We start from the raw sequence: 20,796 nt of genomic DNA, 5'->3' as shown, positions 1-20,796 counted from the left end.
GCACTCCCACAAAATAACTAAAACCTACAGCTACCCGCCCCTCCCCCCCCCCCCGCAACCAATGTCAAAATCAAGTAATTAATTTATGGATCATCATGGCAAACATTAATTACTAATTACTAATATTTTTGAAACATCGGACTTTGCCTATTAGAAATAAAAATTAGCACCCCCAATATAAGATAGCAAAATATTATATCATCAATGAAGGAGAAATTTAAGTCACAAATACAAAATCAAAAGATTTTATTTACTATTAGCATGAGGCTGAAAAAATATTTTCTTCATTCAAAGTTGAATTTAGTGGTCAGTCATTAACATTAACCAAGTGCCTCTACACTAAGCACACAAAAAAGCCACCAACTGAGACACCATAAATGGCTTAAAGTTGTTTTTCAAAGTGATTTCACATAAGTGAAACCTTATTTTTTCCTAACAAGCTGAAGGAGGAAGTTAAGAGAGATATATTCACATTAGAGATGAATAACACTAAGGCTTAAAACCACTTGTCAGACTTGCCTAGGACTCCTTACTTAAAAGCCTTGAACTTTTAATCCAAGTCCACACAGAAAAAAAAAATTAGGCAAAAGGTCCTGTTTGCATGAATAATCAACAAAACTAAGTCAGACATATAAATACCTGAAATATTTTGTTTAAATTAAAATCTTTCGAAAAATTTTAAATGATAAACTAGCAAAGTTATATCATAATTAATGGTGACCAAGTTAGTCACATATTAATAGCTTAAATGGTCGATACTTAAGTTTACCTCTTTCCGCTTTTGCAGTAGCAGTTCTAGCCTCTCACTGGCTCGTTTTCCAATCATTTTATTCCGTTCTGCCTCATACTGTCTTTGTGTATTATCCATATTAATGCTAAGATTTAGTGCCACATTCACTAAAGCTGTCATCAACTTCATAGCTATTTTTAAAGGGAAAAATGTTGACATTAGTCTCACAGATGCAAAATTTTACAATTTAAGATCAAGAGAAATTAAAAACGAAATGATCTGTTCTGCTTCTAACAGAAAAGATACAGCTGCTACAAATGACAATAATAAAACAACAGCTAATATGTATTAAATACTTATTGAACGTCAGTCAGTTACCTATATTACATGCTTTTCACAGATTATTTCCTAATCCTCACAAGAGCTCTCAAAATTAAGTACTATTATCCTCATTTCATTCATGAGGAAACAAACTCTGGGAGATCAAGAAATCTGCCTCAGATTACGCAGTTCATATAAGTAGTTAAACCAGGATTTAAAACTAGGTAATCTGTCTCTAGACTATGCTCAAATCCCATATTCTATATGTCCCCTACAATGACCTTTTCCAGAAATCATGATTCACCTTCTAAGTAAACTGTGGCTCATACAGCAGTCATTTAACTATTTCAGTAACCAAAGGGAGAGGTAGCTTAAGTGCTTTATATCAAAAGTGTATAAAAATGCTGGTGAATTTTATCAGTATTTGATTTCCCTTAATTCTACTCTATTACATATCATCACAAAGACAATGGTGAAATTATGAAGAACAGATCTAGATGAAAAGTTGTAAGTACAAAGAGTAAAGTATCACTCAATAAAGTGGTTTTTTTAAAATCAGACTTCCTCCAGATTCCCATAACTTCTGTTACTGAATTATTGCTTCTGAAACAAGACTCACTGCCTGTTATTTGAAACTTACTAAAAGAAATATCTGACCATTTTATGCTTTCTTTAGCTCACTCGACTATTCTCAGACCTTTTTCATTCCATGACAGATCAACACAAAACTAAATCTTAATTTGTGGCTACTGGCTCTCTTTAAAACAGAGTCCCGTAATTTTCTGCTCTGAACTATTCAACACTTTCAGCAAACCAGTTTGTCATTCTGATCTAAAATTATTCACCTTCTACCATCATACTTGTTTTAATTTACTTTAGCCATCAAATTCTTAACATTAAATACCACCTAAGTTCATAGAGCAAGATCACATTCATTTTTTGTGACTTTGAATCTAAAAACAAAAACCTACAGGGGGATTATCTGAGTTTTATTTTTTAAAATGGAGGACTTATCAGAAATATATCTAGCCGTAGTTTTAATTCTTTGGGAAAATACTCTAAAGGGGAAAAAAAAAAAAATCCCCACACTTAGAAAACAAAAAATTTTGTATATACCAAAATATTCTATCATTAAGGCTTAAAATATTATAGTAAAAATTAGCACCTAATTTATTCAAACTCAAATCAAAAAGCACATATTCAATAACAGTACAATTTTACCTTGAGCGCAAATGAGAAGTCAAAAGATTTTATCAACATCAACACCAAAATTCACTGTTCTAGAATTAACCGTGTGAGACTTAAAAATGTAACTCGTTTCATTAAAATTTAAAGATCAAAGAATTTGACTCAGCCTCAAGTTCCTAAGAAACGTAAGAAAAATCAACTTTTTGTGATGTGGTTAAACAGTAAACATCATCCTGAAGGGACCATCATACCATGAAGGAGACTATCCATACCAGTGACAAAATAAGGGTCATTAAGACTACATATCCAAAATGACTGATAGTCTCCCTAGATTTGCTGTCAATATCCTCCCTGATAAAACATCTCATCTTTTAAGAACTCAATACATTCCTATCCACCTCTTTTCCCTTTCTGTGGCATAATAATCAAGTATGCTTACTATAAGAAAATCATTATATACTAACTATAATATGCCTTCACAGAATCAAAATTTGAAAATATCATCCTATTCCCACAAATTCATGGGAGTTGGAGGATTGGTGAGTGTCCTCCTAGTGGTAACTTTATAAACAACATTAATTTATGACACTTATTTCATTTCTTTTAATGGAAATTGTTTTCATCTCTAACTGTAGGAAATACACACAAAAAAATATTTCTAAATACTGACCTGCCAGGGTGCTTGTATGTCGAAATGCTCTGACTTGTGAGTCAGACAATCCTGTAAGAAGTGAAATGACCGTATCCATCATATATTCATCATATATGATACTATACTGACACTGCCGCACTAATACGCCAATGAATTCACAAAAACTGGATTTGAACTTCTTCCACTGAGGACCGGCCATGGTAAGTGGATAATCTCCACTATCCTAAAACAAAAAATATAAATGGCAATTTTATTTAAAATACATAACAATAAAATTTTACTTGTTTTTGAAATATCCTAAGCAGAAGCTGAAATGACTCCTTTATCTCACCTTTATTCTCCAATAAAATCCTGAAAGTACGCAGAACAATATGCAAAGGTAGAGGTACCTTTGATCACCTCTGCTTTTATTTAAGCCCAAAATGGATATTCTGAATTCACATTAACCAATGCAAATATATGCCAATTACTCTGGTTAAAAATAAATAGCCTCTCCCATCAAACCAAAACATTAGTCTGATAAGCAAAATATACTTATTAAGTTTCTTTAAAACAAAAGCAAAGTTATATTTTCAAATGAATTCAAAATGATGAAATCATATTCTGAGACAGTATAATAGATTGGTGTATGATATATAAATAATCAAAAGATTACAATGTATGTCTTCATTAGTTTCAGGACATCAACTAGTCAACAGATAATTTTAAAAAGGAATGGAAATGTAGCTAATATTGCCTGGAAATACTGATACTCGAGTACTCTTCTATATAAGTGGGGTATTCTTCAACATAGTTACATTGAGATTCTCCATTAATAATCAAAAACAAACAAGTCCTTAAAAATAAGAGACCAATACTACAGACAACTTCTAAAAGTAAGAGTTTCTAACAAGAGTATCCTAGAGACTTAAGATCACTTTATCAGTACAGGTTAGTAAATTTTTTAACAATTTAATTTTGTCATTAGAACAATGTTTTTTATTTTAAGCTGTGCCATATATAAGTAGAACTATTTCTCATCTGAGAATAAGGTCCTAATATTCCACAAAAAGGTTTTCTTTCAAATTTTCTGATTGACTCATTTAGTGACTGACTATATTGAAATGTATCATCTCAATTGTTAGTGACTTTCTGATTTTCTGGTTTTCTGATTATTTTCAAACTATATTTCAGGATTCTTATCTCAAATAGCTGTTTCCTTTTAGTAAGAAGGTTCTCACTAAAACATTTAATATTAAAAGGTTAAAATACTACCATTACTCATAATTACTTCAACTACTTGGAGACTAAGAAATAGCACTCAGTGATCATCAAAGCCATTTTAACAATTTTTGTCTATCTTTTAGAATAGCTGTCTCCAACCTTTTTGGCACCAGGGACCGGTACTCCTATGAGAATCTAATGCCTGATAATGTGAGGTAGAGCTAAGGCAGTGATGCTAGTGCTAAAGAGCAGCTGTAAATACAGATGGAAACTTCGCTCACTCTCCCCGCTGCTCACCTCCTGCTGGGCGGCCCAGTTCCTAACAGGCCACTGACCAGTACTGGTCCGTGGCCCAGGGATTAGGGACCCCTGTTTTAAGATGATAACTGAAAGCCCCTTCAGAGTAAGCAAGAAAAAGATGATCAAATTAAACTAAAATGAAACAAGGCTTTCTACTTGAAATTTCACAGTGAAAAGTTTTGAAGAATAAAACGAATGGTGTTGGAATACACCTGTGAACAAAACAAAGAAAAATCCCTGTCCTGAAGCAGCTTACATTACAGTAAATCTAAGTATGTCTTTATTGGTAATAATACTTCGAAGACATCACTTGATAAAAGATCAACTCACATCTAAGCTATTTTTTTTTGTATTGTTTTACTACTCATATTGGAAACAAAGATTTTAAACAATGAAATTCTGTGTGTGTGTGTGTGTGTGTGTGTGTGTGTGCGCGCGCGCGCGCACGCAACATGTATTCCTTTGCCTGAGCTACCTGGTTCCCCAAATATTGACCAAATCTTCCTTTTACCATATTCTAAAATGTTCTTAGCCTCTAAGCTTTGTTCTTCCTTGAAATTTTATTTATTTATTTTTTTGACAATAATAATAGCTACCATCTTTTAAGTTCTTATTATGTGCCAGGCATTATAAAATGCTAAGGAATTTTTCAAACATTACTAAATTAACAGTCTTATAAGTGTTATTAGCCCTATTTTACAGATGATGGAACTGATAAGACAACTTGCCCATGGTCACATAGCCATCATTTGATTGAATCTGATGCCAAAGCCCTTAACCACAACATGAATACTCAGAATTTAAGAATACTTTCAAAAGTAAATCAAGATCAACATGCATAAAATTATCAAAATATTTAGGGTAATGTTACCTCATCAAACTCTTCAGTCATTTTTCGAATTATTTCAGAGTTCTGCATATGTCTAAACATTTCTGCTGTGACAACTCCTGAAATTTGCAAGTGTTATAAAGTTAATTTATGGTAAAATAAAAATAAAGAGAACTTCTAAGTCAGTCTCTGATACTTAAAAGTCTACAGTAACACAATAAGGCGTACTTGATTTGATCTTTACCATGATACTCAACCCTAAAAAGCATAAATCCCAATCTCAATGTGCACAAGAAAACAGCTCCACACTGACATCTTTTTTCCTAGCACAATGAGCCTTTGCCATTTCTACCTGACTTACTTTACTCATGTCTATAATTGTATACTGCCTTAGTCTCTTTAATATAAAACATGTCATCAAGATGAGGCAGTATCCAGGGTAACATTTAAAACCTTGAGGATGAATCTGAAGATAAGGGAAAGTGTAATAGGCAGTTTACTTTAATCGGATTTCTTTATTAAGCACTACTAGATATAAGGCAACTACATCCCATCATCCTCTAAAAGACTTTTAAATAAACATAAGTTGTAGTTCCTGCCCATCCAGAAGTCTATAATCTAGATGCAAATTTAAATAAAGAATAACACAAAAAAGAAAGGAAGGGAAAAATAAAATAATAAAGGTGGTATGTAATAAGTGTCCTAATGAGTGGCAATGCCAAGGCAGGCTATAGCTCAAACCCCCCCCAAAAAAAAAAAGATTAGCATAAGTCAGGTGTTTCACAGAGAAGGTATTTGATAAGAACATTTAGAATTTTAAAGGAGGGTGGGAGAGGAGAAAGGCACATTACAAGCAGCAGTAAAAATCAGCCAGGTAGAAATCAAATATCGGAAAGGAATTTATAGGAAAAAATTATAAGAAACAGACAATTCAGAGAGATCTACATGAATTTCTCACTGGTGGAGTGTCAGATTTAAAAAAAAAAAAAAAACAAATGTAAAAAATGGATTTTCAAAATCACATTTCTATTGCTGGATTATTTATTCCTTGCTAGTCTTATCACTAGGAATACTAAAAATATAGTAATATCTAAAAGAAGAATGCCTTAGCACAGAAAGATGAGATTATAAAAACTAGATATAATAGATTTATTTCAATTGGCCAAGCTATATTTTTTATATTCAGGTACTTGTGTGTGTATATATAAATTTAAAAACAATAATGCATCATGCTCTTTCCAAACCCAAACCTGAAAAGAAAAAGTAATGCTTGAGCTTCTTCTCTGTAGACATGCAACTTAAGACTTCCCAGTAGCATGACAAAGCCAATACGATAGACCAGGAAACTAACGCTGATCGAGCCTACTATGCATGCCAGCTACTTCACATATGTTTAGCCTTGGTAACAAGCCTGTGAGACAGATACTATATAATCCCAGCTTTACAGATAAAGAAGTTACGGCTAAGGCAAAAAGAAGTTAAATAATTTGTCTGACATTATTCATCTACATCATGCTGCCCATCCCCGGATGCAATCAATTTCTAGCGCTGTAGAAGAGTCCTTACTTAACACAACATTAAAGAATGAAATAATTGTTTTAAAGTATTAACAAATTAGGAAGAAATCACCACTTCCTTGGCTAAAGAAGTGCATTCTCAAGTAACGCTTTGAAAGGTTTTTTATTTTAATTTAGAGTCATGGATATATCTTCAGAATTTCCCATACTTTATATACTCAGGTGTTGTAAACTTGGCTGTGCTAGAGAACAAGTAAATCAACTCCTGAAACAATTTCTATTAAATATTTATATACAGTCTATGGCCATGCCACCCTGAACGTGCCCGATCCCGTCTAATCTCGGAAGCTAAGCAGGGTTGGGCCTGATTAGTACTTGGATGAGAGATCACCTAGGAATACCAGGTGGTGGAGGTGTTAAAAAAATAAAAAATAAAAAATAAAAATTTATAAACAAATAAATATCAAAGCAAACATACTGTATACATTTTGATATAGTCTATGAGATGAGAGGAAGAACTTGAGAAATGGGACTAACAGCCAAAACCCAAAAAATAAGCAGAAAAGTAGCTGTCGCAAACTCCATGCACATAACTCCTGAGGCAGGTGTCAAGGCGCCATTAGGACGTCAGGCCAGAGGTTACTGCCTGAAAAGTGTGGGGGACATGAAGTGAGACTGCTAAAAACTGGTAAACTAAAAAGTGAGAGCTGACCAAGAAAGAAAAGGGGAGGGGGGACACTGACCACAGACTCCCCAACCACAGAGCAATCTGGAGCCATTCAGTGTAGGGCCAAATTCCCTCCACACTTCAATAGCTGCAGAGGGCATAACTAAAGTAAAATAACTGATGCTCATACTGACAATCTTGAGACCACAGGAAAAAGGTTAAGGTACATTGTATGTACTTAAAGAATTTCTAACTCAATTCTAAAAGAATTCTATCTAAATAATTTTGAATGTTTTTAAAGTACTTAATGATCTTAACTTTGACTATATGATAAATTCCCTTTTATTGAGCTTTGAGTCAAAAATATATACATATTCATTATGGCAGTATTTAAATCTACCTGATAATTTAAGTTTTCAATACTTTCAACTTTTAAAAATCTTGATAATGTAGTTTGTGACAAAGTATAATCAAATGCTGAGTTGGCAAGCTCCTGAATTATAAAAACACAGATGCAAGGGAAGGACTGAATCTGATAAAAGGAAAGTGCTCTGACTATGGTCTTGTCTTAAAACTACAATTCAGAAGCCAAATTAGGAAACTAATACTGATCAATCTATGGTATAACAGAAAAGACTGAAGATAAAAATTAGAATTTCAACTCATCAAATTATTTTTGGTACTCATTTAGTTGTTCTGCAATGAACCTTCCATTTTCAAATAATATAAAGAGAATGGACAGAGCCTTTGATTACATAACAAACAGGTACTTGTACACTTCTACTACAGAAAGATGGACTGGGCATAGGCAAAAAAAAATATTAACATTTCATTTTTAAAAATTAATATGGTTCATCATATTTTCACTACAACACTTTTGCTGAGCAGTCAGTAGAATTTTCTAATATTGATTTGCAGCTACCTTTAGGTAAGAAGTAAACTAGGCAACTCTCTGTACTCTAAAGACAATTAAAGTTAACTGAAAATTGACCACATTTATAGCATTATGAAGATCACAGACTTGAGAAGTTACTATATTTGTTTATCCGACCTCATATACATAACATTTAATATGCATGCTGCACTGAATGTTGTGATCGACCTTAAATAAAATGCAACAGTTCTTATAATATACTTCTCCATTTCCAATGACAGTATTTTTAAAGGAGTATTATAAAATTAAAGTAGGAAAAAAAGCTAATTAAGCATGAATTTGTTTATATATTTTAAAAAAGAATTAAAGGAGTACATCTAAGTAAATTGCTTCTTGGGATTCTTCAGATTTGTTTAAGTCAGTTGTTCTTTAGCATCTTAATTTTTAAATCTATTTTTAAGCAACCTTCTCTCCTCTTGACTTCTAATGCCTGTGTTTTCGGTGCCATATTCATTGAAAAATGTAATCCCCTTGGAAAACTTTTAACATTTATTTGCCTAGGCATTTTCTAGAATTTCAAGAATGGAACAAGTATTAGAGAGACACAGAATAAATCAGAACCTGCCCATAATCTTGACTGACTCATTTACTGATCCAGGTCAGGATGTATGACTCTTCAATCGCACGTAATTTTGTTCCCCTGATAAATGTCTGTACTATTTTTGTCCCAGGGAAGTCATTTCTATATTTTTCCCATTCCTACTTCAAAATCTTTTTAAATAAAGTAAAAAACACATTTTAAACAAGATCCCATTCCCCAATCCAGTTTCTCTACCTTTAAGAAGAAAAATCGAAAATTTCACCAATACCTTTTTTAACTTAGTTACTTACTTACTTACTGTTACTCATGGCACTTTTTAATTCCCTACATTTTATAATTCCCTGCCATCTGAACCTGTCTCTCTTCATTATCTTCCTCCTCCCTTCTCAATCCATTTCTTTGTTCCTAAAACCAGATACTGAAAGTGGGAAACATATCTAATAAAAGTAACATAACAATTATAAACTGCCAAAGGTTTTCATTAATTTTACTGAAATATCAACACAACTTTCTCAACATAGTTTCTCTCTCACTTGTGTTCTTTGCTCTTTTCTCCTTATACTTTTTGTATGGTTATAATGCAAACAACTCAATATCTTGGCATTATTTTCCATATGAAGTGCTAATATATCTTTAGGTGAAACAAAAAAGAAGAGATCAGTTGAGAACATTCTGCTTCCATAATAAATATATCTTACCTTTACAGCCTGAACACTGAATAAAAAAGTTGATGAGGTCAAGAAGTGCTATATCTCGGTCATGCTTGTATGACTCTATCCAATCATCTACCACCGACTACAGTAGAGGGGGGGAAAAAAATTAGCTTTTTCTAATGTTCTAAGAATGAAGTTTGATTAAACTCATTAAAATTCAACAAATGGTATTATATTAATTCAAATTAACATATACTAAAATTTTTAACTAAATTTTAACAATAAAATAGAATCAAACTTAGTAAAATTATCATCTGATAAAGCATATTTTTTATTCTTAGTGACATTAATGATATCCGATAAAATATTAAAATTCATACCATACTACTTTTGAACTAAAATACTGTACTAAATAATATTTAAATATAAACACTGTAATGGAATGAAAATTAAAACTTTTTAAAAAGAAGTAAATGCCTGGGTCAATGAAGAAATGCAGAACAAAACAGCAATTTTTTAACAGTGAGCCCTAATAGTGCTGTATTGATAAGAAAGGCAAACTGAAGGCTAAATAAACATCAAAAGAAAGGACACACAGTTCATAGATCTGGAGATTTAATATAGTTAGATGACAATATACTCCAAATTGATGTATAGACTCAATGCAATCCCTATTAGCTGACTTCTTAATAGAAAATGGAAAGCCAATCCTAAATGTTTAGGATAATGCAAGGGATCCACAATAGTCTAAGCAATCTTGAAAAAAAGAACAAAGTTGGAGAACTCACACTTCATGATTTCAGACTTACTATAAAGCTACAGTAATCAAAACAGTATAGTGCTAACATAAGAGCAGAAAGGTAAGAGTCAAAGGACTAAAACTGAGAGTCTAGAAATAAACCCTTGCATTGATGGTCACTTGATTTTTGACAAAGATGTCATGACAAATCAATGGAGAAAGACGAGTCTTCTCAGAAATGGTACTGGGACAACTGGACCCTATTTTACATACACAAAACTTAACTCAAAATGGATCAAAGATCTAAATATAAGAGCTAAAACCCTAAAACACAGAGGTAAATCTTCATAACTGTGCATTAGGCAAAGCATTCTTACACATTAGACCAAAAGCATAAGAGACAAAAGAAAAAAATGAATTTCACTTATTCATAATTAAAAACTTTTTGTGTTTCAAAGGACTCCATCAAGGAAGTGAAAAGACAACCTACAGAATGGAAGAAAATATCTCCAAACTATAGATCTAATAAGGGATGTGTCCGAAATATATAAAGAACTCAGAATTCAATCATTTTAAAAAGGCAAGTAATCCAATTAAAAATATAAGCAAGGGATCTGAATAGGCAGTTCAATATAAAGACAATAACAAATATTGGTGGAAATGGAATGCTAAAACACAGCTGGTAAGAATGTAAAATGCTGCTGCCACTTTGGGACCAGTTTGGCATCTCCTCAAAGAATTAAATAGTTAACATGCTGACCCTGCAACTCAAATCCTAGGTATGTATTACCCAAGAGAAATGAAAACATACATCCAAACAAAAATTTGTACAAGAATACTCTTAACAGCACTATTCACTCTTAAAAGCCAAAAAGTAAAAACAAACCATATGTGCATAAAGGGATGAATGGATAAATAATATGATAAATCCATACAAGGGAATATTATTCAGCAATAAAAGAGAATGAAGTTATATTATAACACATGCCACAACACGGATGAACCTTGAAAACATAATGCTAAGTCAAAGAAACCACTCAGAAAAGACCACATAGTATACGATCCCATTTATATGATCTAGAGTAAAAAAAAAAATTATAGAAAATAGGTTGTTGAAAGGAAAAATGGCGTAGATGATAGAAGCTTTGTTCATCTTCTGGCAACCAAATCAAAGTTGTGACAGAAACACAGAGCAAACAGCAAGGAAAAGTCACTGGGGATCTAGACAAACAGAAGCACAACAACTAGGGAGAGAAATAATTAATCAACTTGCAACTGTAGAAGGTAGGTGGGAGCGAAGATGCTAGGCTGCCCAGTCCCCAGTGGCTGAGTGGGACCAAGGTTACCGCAGCGGCAGCCAGCTGCTGTACACGCCTCTTAAAGGGGCCGTGACCACAAGCAGGCTTTCACAGTGATGAACCTGCTCCTCTGAGCACCAACACCAGGTGGGCTGCTCAAGGGGCCACCAGGGACCTACATGGAACACTGAGTTCTTGGCGCAAGGGCAGGAGGAGAGGCTCTCTCCCAAACAGAAGTGCAGATGGTATCCACTGTTCCTCTGTTGAGCCCTCCCCTCTCCCAGTGCTGGGACACAGCCCAGCCATAGTTGAGTCAATCATCGAACTGGATAACAGATAACAAAGGAACAAAGGTTGAGGTTGCTCCGCCCAGAGGATTCCCTGAAACTCTGCCTTCCCCCAACTCGCAACCCCACCCAATCCACATCCAATTGTATCCTGGGTGAGTCAGGTGCTCCTTACTGAGCCAACCCCAAGATCCACACTGGTAGCAGCTGGCCTCAAACACAGCATCTGTGCATTGCTTGATGAATCTGAACAGGTGGCCCCAGAGGGGCACAGGCTGGGGCTAAACTTGGCCTGCAGCTGAATCCCTCTCAGAACTGTGCCCCTGGACACCTACTACACAAAGCCACACTAGTAAGACCAGGAAACTTAGGAGCTTTGATTACTACATAGAAACAGACACAGAAAGGCAGACAAAATGGGAAGAGAAAGAAACAGAAACCATATGAGAGAACAGAACAGAGACTGAAGAAAAATGGAATCAAGCAATCTGACAGATGCAGAGTTCAAAACACTGGTTACAAAGATGCTCAATGAACATAGGGGAACTATAGTTGAACTCAGTGAGAACTTTAACAAAGAGATAAAAAATGTAAAAATGGAAATGAAAATTGTAAAATGGAACCAGTCAGAGATGAAGAACACATGATCTGAGATGAAGAGTATATTAGAGGATATCAACAGAGTGGATAAAGAAGAGGCTCGAACCACAGATATAGAGGATGGGGAAGCCAAGGACACCCAACCAGAATGGCAAGAAGAAAGTAACCAAGACTATAATGATAATTTAAGGAGACTATGAGACACTATTAAATGTAAAAATATCCATGTCATAGGGGCACCTGAAGGGAAAAAAAAATATTGAAGAGCTATTTGAAGAAATAATGATGGGAAACTTCCCTCACCTGTTGAAGGAAAGAGACACACAACCCCAAGAGGCTCAGAGAGTACCAAGAAAGAGGAACCCAAAGAGGCCCACACCAAGACACATCATCATTAAAATGCCAAAGGTCGAAGACAAAGAGAGAATCTTAAAAGCAACAAGAGAAAGGCAGCTAGTTACTTACAAGGATACCCCTAACTGCAGAATAGAAGGGCTTGACACAAAATCCTCGGCATAATGAAGACTCAGGATCTACAACCAAGAATAATTTATCCAGCCAAGCTATTATTTAGAGTCAAAGGACAGATAAAGATCTTCTCAGACAAAAATAAGCTAAAAGAATTTATCACCACCAAGCCAGTATTACAGGAAATGTTAGAGGAACTTCTTTAAGAAGAAAAAACATGTATCAAAAACAGAAATAAAGAATGATAATAACTATATTCCTATCAACAAGTACCTCAAATAGAAAAGAATTAAGTGCTCCAATCAAAAGGTAGAGTGGCTGAATGGATAAGAAAACAAGACCCCTACATATGCTGCCTATAAGAGACTCACTTCCGAGTAAAAGACAAACTCAGACTAAAAGGAAAGAAATGGAAAAAGATATTGCTTTGATGGACCTAGAAGGTATTGCGCTGAATGAAGTCAGATGGAGAAAGACAAATATCATGATTTCATGTACAATTGGAATCTAAAGAACAAAACAAACAATAGCAAATGTAGAGACAAACTCATAGATACAGAGAATATTTTAAGGGTTACTAAACGGGAGGGGGGTTGAGATGGTGAAAAAGGGCAAAGGGATTAAAAAGTACAATTGTATAGTTACAAAACAGACATGTAGATATAAAATGTAGCATAAGGAAAAAAAGTTAATAATGTAATAAATATGTAAAGGGGAGAAGGGGTACTAAATTTAGTGAGGTGATCACTTTGTCAGTTATATAGACCTTTAATAACTATGCTATACAACTGAAACCAATATATTATTGTATGCCAATTATAATTGAAAAAATATTCATTGAATTGTATAATGTAAATACAAGCAACTAATTGTCTATTATATTTCAATAAAGCCAGAAAAAAAAATTATAGGAAGTAGATTAGTGGTTGCATAGACCTGGGGCAGGTGAGGAGAAAGTGCTAAGGAGCAAGAGGTTTCTTTCTGGGGTACTGAAAAATATTCTAAAATTTGATTGTGATAGCAAAACAACTCTGGATATAGTAAAACCCACTGAATTTATACTTTAAAAGGGTGACTTTTATGGTATGTGAAATATATATATATCAATATAGTAATTTTTTAAAAATATGAACTAAAAAATAAATGCAGTACTTTATTCCTTTGGGGACGGAAAAAAAAAACATGAAATAGATAAAAACAATTTTTAAATAAACCAAACTGTAAAAACTGAGATGAAAAATGGCTAATATAAAAAACGAAAAGTCAGGAGAGAAAAATGTTTTAATTTATATACCAATAAATATGAAACTAGGTACAAAATGAATGAATAAAATATGTACAATTTGATGTATAAAACCAAATAACATGACTACACAATACATAAAAGAAAGAGGAAATATTATCTAAGAATTACCAGGCTCAGAGAGACTGACTGGAGATATCCTAAAACTTAACTGAATTTCTAGATTTCGGTCTTTTTCTATTATTTTACAACAGTTTGTGTATATTATCCAACTCAATTTATGAAAGAAACATGTTTAAGATTATTCCTAAATATGGTATGGGGAATAAATATCAAGAGAATGTATTCTGCGACTGTGAGAGTTTTAAAACATGGCCCCAAATTGTTTGACATTGTTCCCCATTAAGAAGTAAGGTCTATGTCCCCTTTTCTAGAACAGAGTGCAATAGAAATGATGCTTCCAATAGTAGGTCACAGAAGGCCATTCAGCTTTTACATTGGGTTCTTGGAGCACTAAAGAACTAGACGCTCCTCCTCAGGATACTCTCTCCAAGCCCAGAAGCCATACTGTAAGAAGTGCAAGCCACATGGAAGGAGCATTTGTAGGTTTTCCAGGTAAAAGTTCAAACCGAAGCCAACCTTCAAATCACTGCAGAATAGGCACCAAACATGAATAAATAAGTCTCCAGGTGACTATAGTTCCTAAATGTTTATGTCAACTCTAGGCAGTGAAGTTGTCTCAGCTAAGGCCCCAGATAACATGGATATGAACACAGATGAGCCATCTCTACTTAGTTCTGTCTGTATTCTAGGCCCATAAAACCATTATGTTAAAAAATGGTTGTTCTTTTAAGTCACTAAGTTTGGGGGTGGTTTGTTATACAACAGTAAATAACTGGAACAAGGGTTATTCTCATCAATAAAGATACAAAAAATATTTAATGAAATCTTACAAAAAGATTACATCACATTAAAAAGATCATCATATCACATTAAAGGTTATTGTTAAAGATCGAGTAGAGTTTATACTAGGAATACAAGACTGCTATAATAAAAGTAATACAAGCTAACACACTGAAATATATTTAAAATTTTAATTATCAAATAATATGCTATATACTTATTCAATAAAATTCAATATCTATTATCTAACAGAACTAGGGGCATATGCATGGTTTTGCCTTTCTTAAAATGTTAAGAACTAATTTAAAACCAATAGCCAGTCTTGTACTTATTTACTCCCACTTACAATTACTAAGATGGGTATATCCTGGGGATACAAAAAGTGAATTATACATGGTACTTGATCAAGGAATTAACAATCTAGAAGTAAATTCAGACATATACATAAATGTAATACAATATACTAAGTGCTCTCACGGAAAGACAAGAGTAAGAAATAGACTCAATAGGATGAGAAAGAGCCCAAGAATGCTTCTCAAAAGCACTGACATTTAGTTTAGTCATTCTTATGTGATATGGAAGGGAGGAAGAAAAGGCTATTCCAGGCAAAGAGAAAAACAAAAAGAAAGGTCTGGGGACAGAGTATATACTGTGGCTGGAAAACATCAAGTATCCCAAAAGGAAACCTGAGTGGCAACTTTTAGATAAGTAAAATCTGCTAAAGAAGCAGAAGTTTGTAAACAGAAGACTTCCTTGATCAAATTTGATGTTAGAAAGATAACACAAGTGGAAACATAAAATAAACTGGGCAGAGGATTCAGAGGAATCAGTGCAGAGATACTGTGGACATTCTGCTTCTAAGGGAGAAAGCACATTTGGAAATGGAAAAACAAATGACACAAAGGTACAATCTTAATATATGATAAACCATAAGCAACACAAAAATAAGGAAAAAAATGTTTATTCTTTAAACAGAGATATCATTAACAAAAAGAATTAAATATAAAGCTAAACCCTCACATTTTGTATTTAAAAATTTTGATGAGCCAAAAAGTTAAACAAAAACCCTATAGACTAAATAAAAATAGAAGAGCCTAATTAGCATGAATATGAGATGAGATTTTTGATGTTAACAAAAGTGAAAGATATCAAAGATTAATGCATCTAATACTTAGAGCAAATATTATAGAAAAAAGTATAACAAAAATAAAAAGGTAAGCAATTAAATTTTTTTAAAAAAAGGAAAGCAATTAAATGATATATAACTGAGATAATTTATCCCTTTGATAAAATTAACCCAAAATGGGAACTAGAGAAAGGGGGATAATTTTTTAATTAGGAAATGACTAAAACCATAGCACAGTAACATAAGACATTTTTTAATATCAAATGTGCCACAAACAATCAATTAAAACATTATGCAAAATCCACACCCTAATCACAAAGACATGAAAGCAAACCACATACAGATAAATGAAAGCGAAATCGAATTTGAGAAAATATGCTACTCTACACAACTGGTAATAATTCAAAAACTAAAATTCTTTTTGATCTTACATGTAAAAATGATCTTTATTAGCCCCAATTGATATTTTAAAATTTACAAAACCACATATATTTAGATAAGTCTATATTTATAAACAAGATTTGCATTTTGGCTATTTGTTAACAAAAAGCTTAAGTAGCTAGCTCTCCCTAAATCAACCATGTGTGTCTTTTGTTGATTAAAGTTAATTCTATGAAGGCAAAAGCTATTCCCTGTAACTTTTATAAATTAAATAATTTTATTAAACACGTATATTCTTTGAGTTGTTTATTAAATATTTTAAAACTATATGGATTTAACCTCCATTATAAAGTATAAATGCTACTGTCATAAAATTATGAAGAAACAGAATTAGGATGATTTGACATGGATATAACTCTTAACTTTTTAAGTCTTCTGCTAAAGCATAGCACAAGTAACAAAATTTGTAATAACAGTAATCAAAATAATTTAAAAGTGGACGGTGATTATATTAGGTCATTCAATCAAAAATTCTATACAGGCAAAGAACTTCATATTTTAATGGCAGCTATATAAATTCAGGAGAAATTGAAACTTCATAGTTAGGGTTTACATAGGCATATTTTTAACCAAATAATTTATGTGGTGCCATTAAAAGAAAATAATGCAGTGGAAAATGACTCAAGACATGGCTTAAAGGTCTTATGTCTGAATAGACACATCTCTAGTTTTGGGACTAGTTTGCTGCTTTTTTCTAATAAGGAGTGTTAGAAAATTTTAAAACAATTAGAAAAATCAGAGATATATTTTATATAACTCATGTAAAATATATAAAGTTTAACTGGGAAGAACACAATAAACATCACCTGCATAGCACTCTTGCCCATTTTAACAACTTCAAACAACATCATGTTTTCCACTCCATTCTGCTGGTGATGACCATTCATTCGGTTTGGACCAGAAGGAGGTTTTCCTCCTCCATTTCCGCCTTTGCCCTTTTCTCCTGGGCCCTTTTTGCCTTTTTTGCAAGTCTGCGTAAAAGTACAAGTTGGTTAAGTTATATCATTATCTTTGAGAGTTCAAAATAAGGCTACAGAAGCAGCTGATAGGGTACTTAATTATGCTTAATCCTAAAGGAGAGTGCCATTCACATGTCATATAGTTGTGACATATGACTGTGACAGCCTCTTTGAGGTATCAATTTGTTCATTTATACTACCATACACCTCACATGACATTGGAGTTAGGATCACAGCCTCAGCAGAATGACAGACTACATGGGACCAAACTTCTATTCCTATTAGCTGAGTGATGATCTTAGGCAAGTTACTTGACAACACTGTGCTTCAGAGAGATTTCTAATTTGCAAAGTGAGAATAAAACTCTGCCTATTTCATAGAATTGTTGCTTTAAGCTATAGACTGGAATGGGTAGCAAGAACAACAAAACTCTTTATCAAGTAAGTAACTCATACTTAGTTTGACATTTTAACTTGATGCATATTCTTAGTCCTTATAAATCACTGTAGTGTGTTGACAAAGGATTTCTAAACAGCATGAATAGGTGTATTAACGTCATTCTTATTCAGAACCCTCCCTCCAACACTAATTTATTATGAAATTTCAATTTATGTGAACACAATGGAAATGAAGCCCCTTTATAAGAAAGTTGTCAATTTGGAGGTGGGGGCTTCATAAGTAAGTGAAAAGGCTGCCTACATGCATGAGTTATAAAATATCTCCCACGGCTTTTATACCTTGTTATAGAAATACAAGTCATTCCCTAACTCGGAGTCCTCATTTATAAATGCCAGAGTTGTACTAAAATCTCTACAGATTAGAATAGATAATTTCTAAGGTCTCTTTCAGACTTAACATTTCTATGACCTAGAACAAGAGTTTGGCAAACCTTTGTGTAAAGTACCACACAGTGAATATTTTAGGCTTTGCAGGTCACATGACTGGTCTGCCACATATTCTTTATTTTTTATAACTCTTTAAAAATGTAATAACAATTCTTAGTTCGTGGGCAGTACAAAAACAGGTCAGTTTGCAGACCTCTTATCTACAGTTAGGTCTACAAATTTACTTCCACTGAAAGCCTGTATGTTTCCATACTTTGCTCCATTAAAGGGTCCTGGGTCCTTCCTCTTCCTTCAAGAGCACAAAACCATCCCACTCTTAAAAAACTACTTTAAACCCCTTCCTAACAACTGAAAGATATTACTTGTTAATTTATGAGATTCAGTGTTTATAAACTTGTCATTAATTCCTAATTGTAAAATGAAAGGCTTTTTGTCTCTAGTAAAAGGAATTTCAGCAATAAGGGTGAAAGAAAAGATCAACTACAAAGAGTACACTAGAAAAATATAAAATGTTAGTGTTAATTAACATGGAGCTATATATTTGCAATTTATCTATCATATGCCTCAGTATTCCTTGTTGGTATAAAAAAACTAATTCAATTAAAATGGTTCCGTGGATATGATGTGCTAGAAAAAAATGATGTGCAAAGAGTGATAATACAATACAGGGACATGCAAGAAGTAAACATGCTACCTTGAGTTCAATCATGTAAAGGAAAAAAAAATCTCTAAAATGACTATGAGGTAGTATACTATAGTGGATTAAAAGCATCTTCTTTCAAGAGATGTGGGCTCAAATTCTTGAACCACTGAGTTCTCTGGACCTTAGTTTCTTATCTATAAAATAAGGAAGTTTTCTAACCCACAGGATTATTCAAATATTAAATAACATAAAATTATTGGCACAGTGCATGGAACATATATAGGATAGTGTCAAACTATCCTATGGTGGCTCTCATTACTATAATAAATCCCTGATCTGACCCCTAACATCTCACTCAGAGGAGTGGCTATATAAAGTTAACCAGACTACAAAACTTTGAGGAGTCCTCTATGCAGATGCCACTGTGAGTCTTGTCCCAACTTGTAAATTAAATCAAAGTCAAAGTAGAGATTCAGGTTTGCAAGACGGTTACAAAACAAGAAAAATGGTTTTCTAATGAATAACCACATACTACCCACTAGAGTTAAGGTTGTCTTGAGATAGCCATGAGTTAACATTTTTACTCATTCACTTTTTCTGTTTCATCAAAATTTTTACTAAATTAAGGGACTAAGAAAGCATATGAAATTAGGAAACAAGTGAATTATATGCTCTCTAAGAATGTATTCCGTGTTGAACAAATTATTTTGAACTAGTTAACTAAACTGTTTCATACATAAAGCGGGATGTTATGATACAATTAAAACACAGACCAAAAAAAATCACTGATAAGAAAGCTGCTGACAATATACCACTGAATTTTTAAAAAATTAAACAGTCTGCATAGTATGATTCCATTTAAGTAAAATTCATGTTGATAGATAAGTACATGTACAAAAGTAAGTTCATCAAAATGTTTAAAGAATAAATTACCTCTGGGTGATAGGTTTATGTAAAATTTTTACTTTGTTCATTTCACATTTCTGTATTTAGACTTTTAAAAGTAAATGTATCATGAGAAAATACAAATACAAAATTCATCTTGGGAAAGAAAATGATGAAAAAAAGTCATATTTTGCCCAATGTATTTACACACATGCGCAGAGTTAATGTACTTTCCAAAACAGCAGAATGATTTAACCATTCACCAAGTTATCCAGAGCCCTCAGGTTACCCACTCATACTCTAACACTGCATTCTGTTGACTCAGAACTTCACTTTATTAGTTTATACCCTTGACATTAACTTAAAGAAAACAATTGTCCTTTGTAACCCATTAGATACAAGCTGATTGTAGGTTACATTTTGAGTGCTTTAGAGTAAGAATATTTACTGCTTTGCTTTACATTTGGCTATTCATGTACAAACAAAAAAGCCAACAGAATATCACATTTTGCTTAGTATACAGTGCTTTACAAAATAAACTACTAAAAACGGTGTATTATTAAATTCAACTTTACAGTAGTGAAAATAGATAATCAAATGCTATTTGATCTAGAAACCAAAGAAACCACATGTGTTCAGAAGGCTTACCATACCAATCTGGAAAAAAAAGGCGTTTTTAAAAGACAATAACATCTGAAATATAACTAAAAACTATATATAATATACATAAGTATATATATATATATGCATATATGTATATGAAGGACCTTAAGAAAACAAAGCCACAAACTCTGTACATACTTTTCCTTTGCTTCTTTTGGTTT

At 33.1% G+C, this 20,796-nt stretch overlaps 1 protein-coding gene and 1 pseudogene across 4 annotated transcripts in view; one reads left to right on the top strand and one right to left on the bottom strand.

The window, feature by feature from the left end:
• Positions 1 to 20,796, bottom strand: part of STAG2 (stromal antigen 2) — a 121,766-nt gene that overhangs the window by 55,485 nt on the left and 45,485 nt on the right. For 2 of the 4 annotated variants that reach the window (XM_006916164.3, XM_015592711.2), the window contains exons 3-8: positions 20,770 to 20,796; positions 17,447 to 17,611; positions 9,581 to 9,677; positions 5,266 to 5,342; positions 2,910 to 3,114; positions 770 to 921 (exon numbers count right to left, since the gene is read on the bottom strand). The exon at positions 20,770 to 20,796 is cut by the window's right edge and continues 61 nt beyond it. In XM_006916164.3, the coding sequence (XP_006916226.1) occupies positions 770 to 921; positions 2,910 to 3,114; positions 5,266 to 5,342; positions 9,581 to 9,677; positions 17,447 to 17,611; positions 20,770 to 20,796 (723 nt within the window). The remainder of the gene's footprint in view (positions 1 to 769; positions 922 to 2,909; positions 3,115 to 5,265; positions 5,343 to 9,580; positions 9,678 to 17,446; positions 17,612 to 20,769) is intronic. The other 2 variants (XM_025049782.1, XM_015592709.2) reach the window with 2 other exon arrangements.
• LOC112483222 lies at positions 7,038 to 7,156 on the top strand (annotated as a pseudogene).

This window comes from Pteropus alecto, unplaced genomic scaffold (genome assembly GCF_000325575.1).
Source record: "Pteropus alecto unplaced genomic scaffold, ASM32557v1 scaffold116, whole genome shotgun sequence".
NCBI classification, from domain to species: Eukaryota; Metazoa; Chordata; class Mammalia; order Chiroptera; family Pteropodidae; genus Pteropus; species Pteropus alecto.
This window is presented reverse-complemented; position numbering and strand designations above follow the sequence as displayed.